Below are 16,385 nucleotides of genomic sequence, written 5' to 3'. Positions count from 1 at the left end.
GCCTCATACGGAGTACGTCCAACATTGGAATCTGGATGAATGAGTATCGTTTAAGATGGCTTGGACCAATGGAAGAAAATGTTCCCATTTGGACTGCTGTCATGATAGTATAACTTGAGAACATCAAAGGCTAATTGGTTTCCAAAGTTCTTGAATAATGTCCTCCAAAAATTCGAGGTGAAGTTGGAATCCCTGTCTGATGTAATGGTGCTAGGCAAACCACAAATGGGGTACCAATGCTTGAGAAAAAGGCGGACTACCTTCTCAATTGTGGCCGTATGCTTGCATAGGATGAGCATGCCGAACTTACTAAAGCGATCCACAATGGTAAAACATTGAGGGTTACGAGATCCGGTGGATGCTGGTAGAGGCCTACAAAGTTCAAAGAAATGTCGATGAAAGGTCCGTAGGGGATAGGCAAAGGTTGAAGTAACCCAACCTTTTTCATATGTGGAACCTTTGACAAATCTTACATGCTTGAACATGTGAATAAACATCACGTCTCATTTTTGGTCAATAAAAGGACCGTTCCAATTTCTTGAGGGTATTGTTGATACCTCTTTGGCCTCCAACTAAGGAGTCATGGACATCATGGAGAAGAGCTGCTCACTTTTCCGAATGACACAGAGAACGTACTTGTAGAACAACCAACCGTTCTGCACTGAGTAATGGCCAAGCTCATAATGGAGGGCCAAAGTATACTGAGTACCAATCTCTGCGGAATCGACATATTGATCTTTCATGCTATCCAAGTCTTTTCCAGTAATTTCGAGAACTGTAGACTCCTGCATGGTCTGGATGCTGGTCTTGCGACTTACAAATTCTGTGACCTTTGGCCTGCCCAAAAGAGTGACTAATGACCTTCTAAATCCTATCTATGACGTGCCTCCATATGGGAGAGAGATGAATAATCAATGGACAAAGCCTTGCCTTTTATAGACCCAAGAAAGGCTGGTCAGTTTGCCCTTCTCCCTGCTCACAACCTGAATAAACATCAACAGAGGGGCCTTTTCATACGTGTGGGCATCCTGTTGGCGGATGGCTTGTTAAGTTGGCTGACAAGGTCCTGGCTTGCACCTAAGGCTACTATTTCCCAAACCTACTGCATTATCTGCTGTCTAATCAAGGATTAGCTTGGATCAGCCATGTCCATGTGTGCACATGACATTGCGCTTGTCCATTGGCACCATGGAGGAGCTACTAGATGCAGAGTTTGTAGATGACACCACAGCATAAGGGAACCTCCACTGCTTTAGAGCAATGGTTGAGGAGTTCTTCTTGGCTTTAGGGGGGAGGATCAACTGGCATAAGTCGTGTGGCTTCTGGGTTAGTAGCACTCCGAACCTGGCTTGGCGCCTAGTTGACGAGTTTATGGCACGGCTGTGCAGTATCTTGGATGTTAGGTTTGATTTTTAAACAGAGCAGTAGATAGCCCTGCTCCTCCTGAGTGCTCGGAGGAAGCTTTCATATACTGGAGCTTTGCTCGGTTATCACTTGCAGGGCGAGTGGTGGTAGCCAACCATTTTCTTTTGGCTACCATGTGGTACATCACATCATGCTGGGCCTTCCATCATTGTTGCAGTGGGCAGGTGCAACGTTTGATCGGGAACTTTCTTTGGTTTAGAGGAGATGGTTGCCCAAGTCAGGCGAAGGTGGCCTGGTGCGTACTGATCTAGCCTCGAACTGAAACAGGCTTGGACTTGATAGATCCTGTGACCCAGAGCAGGTCCCTTTTGGGCAAGCTGATCGTGCGTGGATTGCAGCCCGGGGAGGAGTCGTGGAAGAATTTCCTGATCAGCCGCATTTCCTTGCGCTTTCCTCAATTCGATGGATCTTCTTGGAGTCCCCCCTCGGCAATCTCAGCACTGGCTTTGAGGACTGGTTTGCAGCGAGCCCTGGTAGCTTCTCCCGCCCTCATTCAGGTTCCCCCCACTTGCCAAGAGGAGAGAGCCATGGCCTGGAACCCTCATTTCCGCCTTCCCTAAAGGAGACCTGATCGGTGCCTGATTACACCTCCCTTGGGGCCGGCTCTACTGGGGGCCAGCTCAAACTCTGGGCACTTGGCAGAGTTACCGTCAACTCCCATAGCTAACACACCAGGACTGCTTGGGCACCCTGAGAGGAGCCTCCATCTAAGGCTGCCAATAAGCATTAAGCCCAGGCTTCAACTTCTGTGGGGTGTCCAAAATCGAGTAAGTGAACGTGATGGCTCTTCGTGCTGGCATTAAAATCCGCTAGGAGGAGAATGTCGCCCAATTTTGAGGATTCTATGATGTTGTCATATAGAGGCATGTATGGCAATTGCCCATTGGGCTGGGCATATGCAGATGTCTCGGGTGGAAAATATCAAGCTGCAATGTGTAAGCCTGTCCCCTAGGAGATCTAGTCACAGCCACATGTATCGGGCCTCCTCATCCTTCCCGACAATTGTAAGGATCCTACGTAGGTGGCCTGAGTGGGATTACAACTCCTCCAGATGCTCATGTCTCCGCTCCGTACACTGATTCCCCCCTATATCCAGCTTCCTATGGTGACCCTCTCTCAGGTTTCTCTCTCTCTCTCTCTCTCTCTCAAGCTTTGGCATTCATGTGATCAGTTGGAAGAACGTTTTTGTATACATGGAATGCACTGCGAAGAGGAACAGGAACACTCTAATCTTGTAGCATACTCTATGCATGGAGTTTATAATTTAGTGAACCTGAATTCTAGATTGCACTTCTTTTGCATTGGCATAAGTGTCTAAACTCCAACTTTTTTGTTAGCCTTACTATGTGGTTTTGTTGCCTTCTGGTGAAACTTGAGCCAGATATTTAGCGGAGATTGATGAATGGGAAAAACTTTTTCAAAAGCTGGAAAAACCTTCCAAAAGCGCGGCTTTTCCCAAGGAGGTGACAGACGTGATACTACAAGATTCAATGGTGGATGTGTCAGAAAAGAAATTCGAGACTGTGGTTGAAAAGCTTTCATGTCAGGTAATGTAGTGACACCTTACCCTCTTATACTAATCACATTTTATAATTGAAATGCTCATGCTTTTATGGTGGTATTTCTTGATTTTCCCTCACTTTCCTCGTGGCATCAAGAAACCCCCCCACACCCACACCCGCACACCCCCCAGCCCACTGCCACCCCCCCCCCTCCCCCTCCCCCCGCCCCACACACACACACACAAAAAAAAAAACACTCTCTGTCTGTGTGTGCATGCATGCCTGCACATGCTAGGCTAGAAGTCATTTAATATTACATTTTTTTGTCCCAATAGCATCTGGGGGATGCCTCTCCTCACATATAGTGTTCTCTTTAATCCCTTTGGTGAATTCAATGTAAGAACTATGCCATCTGCATACAATAGGATGGGTAGTACTATTGTTTTAGCGAGCCTTGATCATGTGCTGCCACATTTGTCAATAAATTTTGAAATCCCTTCAATATACTTTTGTGGTCTCATATTTGACCATGGTATCATTGTATTCATGGTCTCATAGGCCTTTCGGGTCTTTTGTAGATGTTAATAGATCTTTCTTCTTCTTTTTCTTCTTCTTCTTCTTCTTCTTCTTCTCCTTCTTCTTCTTCTCTCTCTCTCTCTCTCTTCTCTCGCTCAGGAGACACAGAGAGACCCTCTTGGCAGACAGGATGCTGAGCCATGATGTACCTAGACAGAGGACCCTGACAGATTTCTTTGGCACCAGCACCAGCAACCCAGCCCACACATCTTCTGATACCTCCTCCATTGGGCCATCGGGGCACCGACCACGCTCCCAAGGAGTCACCACTGATAGAGCAGTTATCTTATGTCGTGCTCGTCGGCCACGCCCACCAAGATCCCGACCACGGCATCCTCACCATCGCGAGATCAGAGCCATCATTACTCGGCATTGGAGGCGCCTACCTCGCTTCTACGACCTCTCCATTCTAGACAGCCCCATGGCGGAGATACTTGATCTAAGGAGAGGGCAACACTTCAACTGATCAGCATACATGGATCTACTTGATGTACATTTTTCAGTATTTTTAAATATTTTCTACTCAGTATCATCTCGGAGTCTTACAGTTCTGTTCTTATAACTGTAGGACAATCAGTTTATTGTACTTTTTGGTCTCATTTAGTTGTTCTATTTGATGAGACACCAACTTCAGATGTACTCTCAGTTTTGGTCTCTGTCACCAGCTTGGACATTTCCCAGTATGAAAGGAGTCTGGTGGACTCCAAGATGTCTAAATATTTGGAAAGTACAAGCTTTGGGAATGGGGGATTATCCTAGAATACAAAGACCCACACTCCTAAAATTTAGGAGAGTGCTATTTTTGGCCCGACTCCGATGGAAACTATGTTCGCGTCAGTACATCTGGAATTGAGCAGATACCAAGAGTTGGCAAAGTGCCTATGACAGAATGTCTACCAGTTGGGATATTTTTAGAGATAAAGTTTATGGAAGGACCCATCTCTTAGATTGGGACATGTGGCAAGAAAGTGGACCAAAGTGAGACAAGTGGCCTGACACTGGTTAGAAAGTGGATCAAAGTGAGACAAGTGGCCTCACACTTGTCACTTCAGCTATTGTGTGGCTCTCCACTTATCATTGTAGCCTTCTCTTGCCATTTTAGCTCATGGGAGGCCCAAATCTATAAATTGGAGTCCTCTATCTTCATTAATAGAGGCTCTCTTGTTGCACACTAGCCTCTACCACCGTTGAAGGCTTCCCTAATGATGGTTACTCTCTTTCTCTCTCTCTTGAAGGCTGCCCATGAAGAATGCCAGCTGTTGGGGACTGTTTTGGAGGCTTCCATCGCGAAGAAATACTGAAGGCAAGGGTATTCAATCATTTATTATGATTTCTAATAATTGTACTTGTTGTACTCAGTCCTTGTACCGACTGTACCAACTTTTATACTTGGTGTACCACCCATTGTACTGGCTGTACCAGCTTCTGTACTTGTACTAGCCAGTGTACCTGTTGTACTACTCATTGTACATGTTGTACCAGCATTTATACTTGTTGTACCTATTGTACCAACCACCGTACCGGATGTACCAGCCACTATACCTGCTGTTCCAGCCACTGTATCGGCTGTACCAGCCATTGTACCTGCTGTACCGGCTGAATGGAGAGCTGAACCTGTTGTACCAGCTGTATTGTAGAAGACCCGTGGTTTTTGGGGAAGAATCAATACCCACACGGAGGTATATGGATTATATTGTTGGCTCGGCATTTCTACAGTCTGTGTTCCGGCTTGGTAGCCTCGTGTTGGGCTGTGTTATGGCATTTGTATATGGATATTCTAGACAGCCCCATGGCGGAGATACTTGATCTAAGGAGAGGGCAACACTTCAACTGATCAGCATACATGGATCTACTTGATATACATTTTCCAATATTTTCTACTCAGTATCATCTTGGAGTCTTACAATTCTGTTTTTATAACTGTAAGACAATCAGTTTATTGTACTTTTTAGTCTCATTTAGTTGTTCTCTTTGATGAGACACTAACTTCAGATGTACTCTCAGTTTTGGTCTCATAGGTCATTATGGCCTCTTAGAGACGTTAATATATCATTTCATTTCATCTCTCCCTCTCTCTCTCTCTCGCGCGCGCGCGCGCGCGTGTAGGCATGATGTGAGCCTTCGCCCCCTGGCTTCTGCTCGTGCTACGCACATAGGTTGATTTGCCCTCTGTTTGCCTGTGTCTGGGTGCTCTACAAGCTACCTTGTTCATGCCTGCATGCTGGTGGCTGCACGCATGCCCTCCGTCGCCGCTGCGTGCCAGTGGCAGCTGCCATCTGTGAGGCGCTGCGTGTGTGCCCTCTGCCTCCCTTATCCCACCCGGCACCCACCGTGCTCAGGCCCCGAAGGCAGCAACTAGGGGTGAATAGCCAAGATGAAGCTACAGAATTTGGAGGCATACATCTATACCGTGGAGGATCCCCCTCCTTTGGCAGTTTGCGTTTTCTTTTCTTTATTTTCTGTGTGCTACAACCAGCCGTGGGGCCACTCTCTGGCGTGTACGTGCTTCAGCCCTGAACATGGTGCATTTCTTAGCACATACAGTGGACGATTCACGCAGCATTGGTTTGTTTTTATTGACTACTTTTGGCTGAGCCCTTTTCTGATGGTGTTTCTTGCTTCGCTACAGCAAGATAGTCAGGTGTGTTCAAACCACAAACCTTTGTGATTGCAACAAAAATAGAAAAAAAGAAAAAACCATAAACACCATGTGGCAAATTTTTTTTTTTTCGGGGAAAAAGATCCTTCTATTAGTTAATGAAAGACAACCACAAAGGGCTAGATACAACCATGAAGGGCTAGATACAAACTCATCTTATATACGGGCGGGAATCAAATGATCATAAGGGGAAGAGACGCTTCTCCTCCGGCTGGCCACTCTGTGAGGAGAAGGCTATCTCATATAGGGGGAGGGGGGACAACCACACAGGTGGTCTGTAATGCCAAGTGGGGTCACCACCTCCAGAGCTTCAAGAAAGCTTGCCGCCACTTTTGCATGCGATTAGAACCTTCCTGTAGCTTCCCCCACTTACCACGAAGGTTGTGAATGATGTCGAGCCAAATGCTATGGACTCAGCTGGCGGAGTGTGGGTACCATCGATGGCCTCGTTGCATCTAGCTCACCAAATGTGCCAGGTTGCGATGCTACTGCAAATCTCCCATCTCTGACATGAGCCTGGTCGCCAGTGGTTTGTAGGTGGGGCTGTGATGACTGGTATTGCTGAAATACGATGGTGAGAGACTTGTAGGGCTAGCCATCCCCCATCCTAATATTGAGACTTAATGTCTCAATATATTGAGACTCAGTATCTCAATATTACATCATGATGTAAGATTGAGACTTAGTGTCTTTAAGAATGGAATTTCTACAAACAATAGCAAAATCAAATTGACCCACACTATAAAGCTATGTAACAATTCATGGAACATGGCTATTATAGATGCCCCATTAATCTTTATGATGATAAGTGGGTGTTCATTTCAAGAGTCTTTATAGTATGTTCAAATGGGTCTCTATGGGTGATTCACATAAGGGGTGATTTGCAAGCTTGAGCATATGTGCATAACGAGTTTATTTAAAGATGGTTTAAATAAAGTGTTTGTATGTGAGTTCACATTAAGTACGTGATAGCCTAAACTCTATATAAGATGTTTAATGTCTTTTAATCAAAATAAGGGTGCTAGAACCCTTATGAAACAATCAAGAAGGATTTAGCAAGTGCACCCATATTAAGATCACTTAAGTGGGACATCATTTCCCATGTGTACCATGCCTCGTAAGCTTTAACCTCAGCCTTTGTGGCCCAAGCGATAGTACCACACGTAATGATCTGGGTGGAGGTCCTGTCCATAGTGAAGATACAAAGAATCCGTTGCCAGATCTGTTGAACCTTTGGGCAATCCCAAAGACAATGTTGTTGAGACTCCTGAGGGTGGCGGCATTGTGGGGAAGCAGCTGGCCGACCTCCAATTGCCAGCCGAGTGCCGACCGCCAAGCTTGTGTGCCATCAGCCATAGTAAGAGGGTGATCTTTTTACGGCGAAAACTGTCCCAAAGCCTTTTCCAAAAGTCTGAAAGGAAGCATTGTGAGAGGCCTTGTGACTGCCATTGTGCTGCTGCTGCCGGGGTGCCATCAGTCTCTGACATCTAGATCTTGTGGCCTAGCCGCACCGTATATGCCAAAAAGAGGGCATCCAGAGTCTCCTCCTAATCAGCGGGGTTATGCCAAGTCCACTCTCCCGGGCCCACTGCAGGCACGTGAGAGGTCGGCACTCCCATATCCATAGCCGCTAGAATCTCTCCTTGGCCACCTTGGCCGGTGGTGGGGCTATGTGCCACTCCCATGCCTGAAAACCAATCACCCTCACCCTTTGCAAGGTGCAACCACTGAAATCCTCTAAGGGGAGCTCGGATCTCTCTAGTCTGCCATTGGATCCAATAGAAAAAGTGAGCTGACCACTACCCTCCCTGTGTGCGATCCAATCTCCAAGGGACCTGGCTGGTCCTATGCTCAAGGTGCCCCATGATACATGAGGTCGGCCCCCAACATGTGGCCACGCCGCCACTGGGTAAACGAAAGAGGGGGTTCCAGACCAAAGGCTACTGAAGCCGTTCCTTTGAGGTTGCCGGAGCTATCTGCCTAAAGGCCGGCCTGAGGTGATCCCAAGTTCGAAGTAAGCTGGCTGCAAATCTGTCCTCAAAAGCTAGAGTAAAACCTCAGGCCCGCATCTCTGTGAAAATCCATTTGGTACTCTACGGGGACCAAGGTCCCCCTAGACTTGGGGTGCGGGCTGAAATTTGGGCAAAGAGGAAGTCCTTCCAAGGCTCGCCACCGGGAAGGAGTCCTCTAACGATCAGCTTGCCCAGCGGGGCACGGCTCTGAATAGCAGGGTCAATGAGGCCTAGCCCACCTCTACGACGTGGCTGAATGATCACTCTCCATGCCACCTTGGCCTTGGCTGGCCTCCCGTCATTGCCGGCCCATAAGAAGTTCTTGATCAACCGCTGCACATGGCCAATACATGCTCGAGAGAAGGCCCAACACGAAGTGATGTACCACATGGTGGCAAGAAGAACTTGGTTCGCCACCACCACTCTACTTGCTAGGGAGAGGCTTGTAAAACTCCAGTATAAAAGCTTCTTCCGAATACTTAGAAGAAGAGGGGCAAGCTGTTGCTCAGGAGAGATGTCAATGCCGACCTGGCAACCAAGATAGCGAACTGGAGTGCCCCTCGGGATCCACTGTAAAGCCTCAACTGGGTGCCAAGTTGGGGTGGGTGCAAAGCCTACCCAAAAACCACATGACTTGTGCTAGTTCATCTGTGCTCTTGATGTGCGGCAAAAAACCTCGATTGCCTCCGTGAAGCTTTGCAGATTCCCCACATCTTTGCAAAGGAAAGTTGCCTTGTCATCTACAAACTCTGAGTCAAGCAGCTCCTCTTGCGTGCGGAGGGGGAGATGCAATCCCTACAGTCCGGTTCTTGGGCTGAGAGAAAACTACTCATGGCCTCTGCGACGAATAGAAAGAGGTAAGGTGCCAAAGGACAGCCCCGCCGTACCGAGTGGGAAAGCGGGAATCTGTTGCCACAGGCTCCTTGAATGAGATCTTGGTTGTGCGAGGCTGAGTAAAATCTTGAGACTCCCCGAATCCACTCCACGGGGAATCCCATGTGGCTCATCGTGCCCCTCCAGGAAGCTCGAATCCACCCTATCATAAGCTTTCTCAAAGTCTAGGAGTAGCATTACGAGGTCCTGCTGCCGCATCTTGGCTGAAGCTGTCGCCTTCCAGAAGGTAAAGATGTTGTCCAGAATGCTCCAATCCTGAACAAAGCCAGTCTGAGTGTCATGAATCAAGTCCGGGAGAAAGGGATGAAGTCTCCTACTGATGGCCTTGGCCAAGATCTTATAGGCTGTCCCTAGAACAGTGATGGGTCTCCACTGTTGGATCTCCAATCTGTCACCACCCTCCTTAGGAATCAAGTGTATCAAACCCTCTGAGAGTCTCTCTGGCATGGCCCTTGTGAGCATAATCTCATTGAAGGTAGCTCGAAGGCTGCCTTCCATGAGGTCCCAGTGACGAAGAAAGAAAGATACTGGAAGCCCGTTTGCCCTCCGGCATTTGCCCCTTGGTAGTGCCGTCACCGCCTCCCACCAACTCCTCCGCAATGAAATTGTGAATGGAGTCGATAAGAAGGAGTGAAGAGAGGGGGGAACCACCTCTCTTGTGTGCTGCCAGACCCTCTCTCATGCGTCCATCACCTGTGGGGATAATGGGGCTCCTGTGAGAAGAGATCAGAAGAATCAGTGGCGATGGCTCTCACATGGGGGGGATCAGAAACAATAGCTCCATCCTGGCCACAAAACCTACGAATACCATCTCTCCTCTTGTGGGGGTTGGCTATCTCAAAGAAATTCCCTATGACTCTGTCACCGGCTTGAGTCCAGAATGAAGCTTTGGCATGGTATCTGTACTCCTCCCTCCTCTACTCAATGGATCTAATCTCCGTGTGGGTGGCAGCAAGCTGACTCTCAATCCATGGGCTATCTGGGGAGCACTCATGAAGCCAGTGTAAAGAGGCCAGACCCCTCCTCAAACTGTGCTCCTACTTCCGAAATCCCTCCAATCTGCTTTGGGTGTCCTGTAGGAAACCGTTGATCTCCCCTAGGCCAACATCCCAAGTGCACGTAGCAAAGCCTAAGGTAAAGTCCAGTCCGGCCCATATGTGCTCTATCCTGTTGTAGATCTTGGGGTCCTGAATGACGATGTCCGGAATCCTGGAGCTCGCATGCCTGTCATGTTTCCAGGGGTCCTCTAGGGACAGAATAACCGGGGCGTGATCTGAGAAAGTAGTGCCTGCTAAGATACCAATCATGCCCTTTGGTTGCAAGCCCACTCATCAACATAAAACCTGTCAAGCCTAGAAAGGGTCGGCCGGTGCTTCTCCTATCCGATTGTGAGAAGCTAAGGCTCTTAGGGTTGTGCCCAAACTTTGAAAGATGCCAAGGGTCCTGTCCCCTAATTGCCAGAATCATCTCCTCCCAGGTAGAGTACTTTGCTCTTGAGATTGTGGCCATGCCTCCTCCGTCCTCTGTCCTTTATTGCCTCTATCATGTTGAAGTCACCGCCTATGCATCGAAAGTCAGCTTGGGGAAGGGCCTGCCAGACTATGCTCCAAAAGAGGGCTCTACCTGCAGCGGAGTTCAGGGCATAAACATTGAGGAAGCGAACGCTATCCAAAATGGTGACCCACCGTGATCGCCCCGGGACTATGACTCCTGAGCCTATCAAGGTCGGCAAAAGCTGCTCACTCACAGCAATACAAACTCCTCCCTGCGTCCTTGAAGAGCCGAAGGATGGAGACCAGAAAGTATGACTCCTGCCTGGTAAAATCTTCCCGCATCGGCAGATGCGCCCCTCAAAGAGGTGATGCTCCTGAAGGAAAAGAATGTCAATAGGTCCCCCCATTGTGGCTCTCTGAAGCTCTCCTGTGAGGGCGCCTCGTCTTTGAAAGCACTAAGGCCCCCCTAAACCTTGTATGTTCCACGAGACTATCCGCATATCAATCTCTGTGAGGCGGAATTGCCCTCTGAAGAGTCTTGGGTGAGGGTTTAGACGGGGAATAATCACAATCTGTCCTGGGACGCAGGCGCACCAAGTGGGTGTGGATCCTGTCCTCTATGCGATGCCACTCTCTCCGAGCGTGAGTATGTGTACTCCGGACTCCAGCGATCACAATGGAGGTACGTGTAAGAGGTACTACGACAGAAGTATACATGAACACAAAAAGTAGCACCTCCGGGCTGGAGGCCACCATCTCCCTGTCCTAATCTTTGTGGCATGAGCTTCCAAGATCCATCCCAACCAATGGCCATAGATGGGTGAGTACGTCGGTGATGCGAAGATCGTGAAGATGATGGGAGAGCTCAATTGCATGACCCTGGATGTTGGCAGTCACTGACTCAAAGTCCTACTCCGTCCTCGGGGCTGCACTCAAAGGGAAAGAGAAGATCATCGTGCCATTCTTTGGCGTAGAGGGTCTAGAGTGGTGAAAAATCACACATCCGAATTGATGCTACTGTCTCCTCAAACATATATGTCCCTTCTGCCGGAAGACAGAAACTATAATCCATAGGTTGTCCCAAGATCTTGGGGAGGCCCACATGGGCCATGTGGCAGGAGAGCCCTCACCGGGGAGGCGGTGATGGTCATCTCAACCGGCTCAGAGAAATAGTGAATCAAGCAGCAAACGGAACTCGTTGCCTCTGTTGCGGCGGGTCGAGGGCTGTTGGGGGTCGATGGGAGTGGAGAGGCAGAGGGAGCGGGGAGGGTGGGCTCTGATGCAGAGGACGGGGCTGAAGGAATAGCTGTGGGTAAAGACGGGGGCAAGGATGGAGGAGGCGGAGGGGGCGGGGGAGGAGGGGGGGTGGAGAGGTCGGAGAGGGGTGTTGCTAGGAGAGATCCATCGGAGAGGAAGGTTGCTGGCTGGGAGAGGCTCACCGGGGGCTTAGTGGGGTCTACCGGCCTCACTGGGCACTGAGGTCGGGGGAGGGATCTTGACGAGGAATCAATTTCCAAATCAGAGGGGCCGGAGGGGCCAGTTGTGATAAATGCTAAAAACGGTTCTCTGATAGAACTAAATCCTCCTATGCTCTGCTAGCCTAGCGCGTATGACGACAAAGCTCAGCCTTGGTGGTCAGCTGACGGCCTGGGCGTGGGCCAACCATTCGCCACTCTCTAGCAGCTGTGTCGTCCGCGGACCTGGTGTTCCGTTGCCTGAGAACTTGCCTCTCTCTCTACCCCCTGGTGAGGATTTGAACGGAATATAGGGGGCCGCTGGGGGCGGTCTCCTCGACTGACGCTAAGGGCGAGCTCTGGCTAGATGGCTCATTTGCCTGCAAATGAAACATTGGCCTGGGAGGTCTGAATACTCCACTCTCGCTATGGGAGGAGAGGAAGGTATTCCTTCCTAAGGCTTGGGAAGCAAATTGTTACTGGGAAGTCCGACATGCTAGCGAGTGGGCTAGACGCAAGGCCTGTGCTGTACGCAATGCAAGGGGGCTCAGTTGCATGACTCGGTCTGACTCCATTGGCGAGTCGAACTCCACCTGGTAGTAGCCACGCCCTAGAGGGTGAATGTATGTAATCTTTGTAGGCTCACCAATGAGGCTTGATTGTAAAATATCTCTGAGTTGTCCACGCGCGGGGTGGCTACCAACAATTTTGCAAACCAGGGTGGAGGCCTCTAATGCTGCAATAGTCGTGGTGAGGATATGAAGGTCCGCTTTGGAAAAGGATAAGCAAGCAACGATGGCCTCGGCCAGGCATGACAAAGCGGCTGCCATGGAGTGCCCCTGGGGGTGAAGACTAGAAAATGCCGAGACTTGCCGAGATGAGAACACCTTGAAGATCCTGAAACTCAACCTGTGGGAAGAGGGAGAGGAAAGAGAAAAAACGGGAAAAGATACGGAGGAGGGAGGGCGGGGAAACGGGAGGCAAAAAAGAAGATAAGAATGGGGGGTGCAGAGGTGAGAAGGGGCGGGGGGCAGCAAAAGAAAACGGGATGGGGTATGGGGCAGGCTTAGGGGGAGAGGGGAGCAGGGTGGCGCAGGGTGGGGGTGAGGGCGCAGCAGCAGCGAAAGGAGGGAGGGGGCAAAACGGGTGAGGCTGCTGCAGGGGGGGGGCAGGGGGGGGGCACAGGAATCGAACAGGGAGGGGGGGAGCTTAGAGGGAATGCACACGAACTGCCCTTAGCTACTCCAAGAGTTTATGTTTCTCGAGATCGACAGGAGGCATGAATGCATATATTTGTACCATGTGGCATTTTTAGTTGCAAGATACCCGCAAATTCATCATCATGTGGGCACAACACACTTTGGGTGTGCACATTATGGTTTACAAAAAATAAAAACCCCCTCTGCTCCCTCTTCATCGGCAACAACCAGTCCCAGTGCTCTCCGTTGCTGCTGATCTTCCTACCTATACAGAGTGGTCTAACTTTTAGAGTCTTCATCACAGCCTACTGTTAGCCTTTGGCCTCTGGGAAGTCCTAGTGCGAAGAGTCTTACACGCGGAAACTTTTACCCTATGTTGGTGGCAGGTGGTTTTTCCCCGTGTGAACACACTCTAGTGTGTTGGGCACACTTAGCCCTAGGCTTGTTAGTACTTTGTACTTCACTTTGACATTATCATTGAGAGTACTTCCAGCATGCTTCTTCTCTGTCATGTTTCTTTGTGTACGTGCTCTGTGTGTGTGTGTGTGGTGTGGTGCGCTCGCCTGCGACCCTGTTCTACTGCTCGCCTGCGACCCTGCGACCCTGTTCGCCTGCGACTCTACTCGCTTGTGAGCCTGCGACTCTGTTCGCCTGCGAACCTGCGACTGTAATCGCCTGCGTCTCTGCTCGACTCTGCTCGCCACTTACCTGTCTGATAAAGCCGCGACCACATGAAAGAATCTGTCCAGCGACAGCGTGAGTCTTCTCTGTGCCGCTGAGTGTGTTCACTCGCCCCTGTGTGTGCTGCGTTGTACATCTCTGTTTGTGTCTGTACGCGCGTGCGTGCGTACTGTGTGTGTGCGTGCGTGTTTTTGTGTGTGTGTGTGTGTGTCAGCCAGCCTGACTCCTGTTCTACAGCAGCGTTTTACAGCAGCAGTACTTCCTCGTCTGCAACAGCATTAGGGTTTCTACTTCATTTGGGGCTTGCAGCAGATTCGGCCAGTGGTACCGCAGCAAATTCTTGTCTGTAGCAGCAGTAGGGCTTTCAGCAGTTCTGGGGATTATAGAAAATTTAAGGTGTGCATGATGGAATCACCTGAGCTGGCCATTTATAAGCGTCGGAAAGCAATGAACACCTCGAATTTGGATGCCATGTCTTTGATTAAGGAATGCCTGCATGAGGATTTCGAAGAAGCAAGATGTGCTTGGGAAGGACCTGCTCCAGTCCCAGAAGTGCGTATTCCGGTGCAGGAGCTCATGGATCCGGTTGTGCAGTATGCGGGTTGTTGCAAGATCAGGGTGTCCAGTTTTGTCCAGTTTATGTTGGACTGGGACAATTCTTGGACAACAAATTTGGGGGGAAAAGGTACTTCAAACGAGATTAAGAAACTAATAGAAAAAATACACATACACTCAAATTTACCCCCAATATAACTTAAATTAATATAAATTAGTCTAATTTATCAAAATTAACTAAAAATATGATAAAACAATTAAAAAATGATCTTTCCATACTTAGAGTGATCTAATTTTTTTTCCATAGATGCACCAATACAAGTACACTAGTCCCTATAGGTTTTAGATGATTTACATCAAAAATGTAATTTTACTAATTAGATTATTAGTATTTGCACGCCTTCTGATAGCTTGGAAGAATTTTAGAAAAGAGATCATTAAAAACCGAACCATTGGATTTGCAATTTTGACTAACCACCACATTCTACCAATGTCTCACTATCTACCACTCTTTTGATCTACAAGATTATGCATTTTTAAGTGGTAGTTATTGTGGGTGCAAAAAGTGGCATATATTATAACACTTTAAAGGCCTTGAAATATTTAAAGAAAATAGACAAATAGCTTAAAAATCTCTCAAAAAATCAAGTTAAGCTCTATATTATGTGAAGATCTAAGATGCAAAGTGGAAATCTCATATGAGTTTATATGTGAAAGATATTAGCATTTTATGGAACCAACCAAATTTGGGACATGGTGTATACATTGAGCTTGTACCTAAGGAAATGAGGACTGCATATGCCCATATGCGCCAATCCGGGAGCACGTCAGCAGGGTCGGGGTCAATATGCCACTTCCGAGAAGCGGCAGCCACTACCTGAATCCTCTGAAAGGTGCACTCTGCAACCAAAGGCGACTCCACCTCCACTCTTAGGGCAGACTCCAGAGAGTGGAGGTGGAGTCGCCTTTGGTTGCAGAGTGCACCTTTCAGAGGATTCGGGTAGTGGCTGCCGCTTCTCGGAAGTGGCATATTGACCCCGACCCTGCTGACGTGCTCCCGGATTGGCGCATATGGGCATATGCAGCGCGCCCCTTGGCCCGGCTACAGTGGGACCCCGGGGAGTACGAGTGGCATGATCCTTATGCATCCCTTGAGGCCACAGAGATCACCTTTTTCCAGTATACTGTTCGGCTGGGACGACATATTTTGACGGCGAGGAGGACGGTTTCTCCAGCGGCAGCGGGGCATTGGCGATTGCAGGGACTATCACAGGAGTTCCTGGAGGATTTCTGGGCTCGGCTCTGGTCTAGTCGACAGGCCCGCAGGATCTCGGCTTTTCAGTGGGGGCTGGTCGCCCACAGGGGCTCAGCAGTTGGCACTTGGCTTGTTTACAGCGGTCTTCCGGCGGCCTGCGTCCGATGCGGCCACCCTATGGAGACACAGAGACATTGCCTTTGGGACTGCCCTCAGGCACAGCAGATTTGGCTGCGGATGCTGCGTATTCTGGCCCCCCTCTCTCCAGAGGGTATGTTTACGTGGGGTGCCGCTGCTTGGTCGACTTCGTCAGGGCCTGCTATGGGCTATGAGATGGAGCAGGGCAGTCAGGCCATCAGATTTATTAGGGGCCAGCCTCGCCTGGTTCCGGCACCGGATTTCTCGTCCGCCAGCTGGACACAGGAGAGGGATTTACGATGGGAGCTCCTCAGCAGCCTCACCATCTGGTTCACCTGGAGGGCCCGGTGCTTTACGGCCTTTGAGGGGAGATTAGAGCCACCAGCAGAGACTGTTCGGGGGATTTGGCAGGAGTTGATCCACACCCTGCGAGGACAGTACGACCGCATCCGGGGAGACTCGGATGAGGCGATCTTACGGCGCCAGGCCTTTCACACCACTTGGCGCTGCGGCCCGTTCTACACCCTACACACGGGATCCCC

The 16,385-nt window shown here is 49.4% G+C and overlaps 1 protein-coding gene across 1 annotated transcript in view; it reads left to right on the top strand.

Moving 5' to 3' along the window:
- Positions 1–16,385, top strand: part of LOC147637689 (uncharacterized) — a 73,814-nt gene that overhangs the window by 40,631 nt on the left and 16,798 nt on the right. Inside the window, exon 3 of the mRNA XM_086798939.1 lies at positions 2,807–2,972. Coding sequence (XP_086655065.1) covers positions 2,807–2,972 — 166 coding nt within the window. The remainder of the gene's footprint in view (positions 1–2,806; positions 2,973–16,385) is intronic.

This window comes from Cibotium barometz, chromosome 6 (assembly GCF_041138505.1).
Source record: "Cibotium barometz isolate CiBa-2024 chromosome 6, ASM4113850v1, whole genome shotgun sequence".
Taxonomy (NCBI): Eukaryota; Viridiplantae; Streptophyta; class Polypodiopsida; order Cyatheales; family Cibotiaceae; genus Cibotium; species Cibotium barometz.
This window is presented reverse-complemented; position numbering and strand designations above follow the sequence as displayed.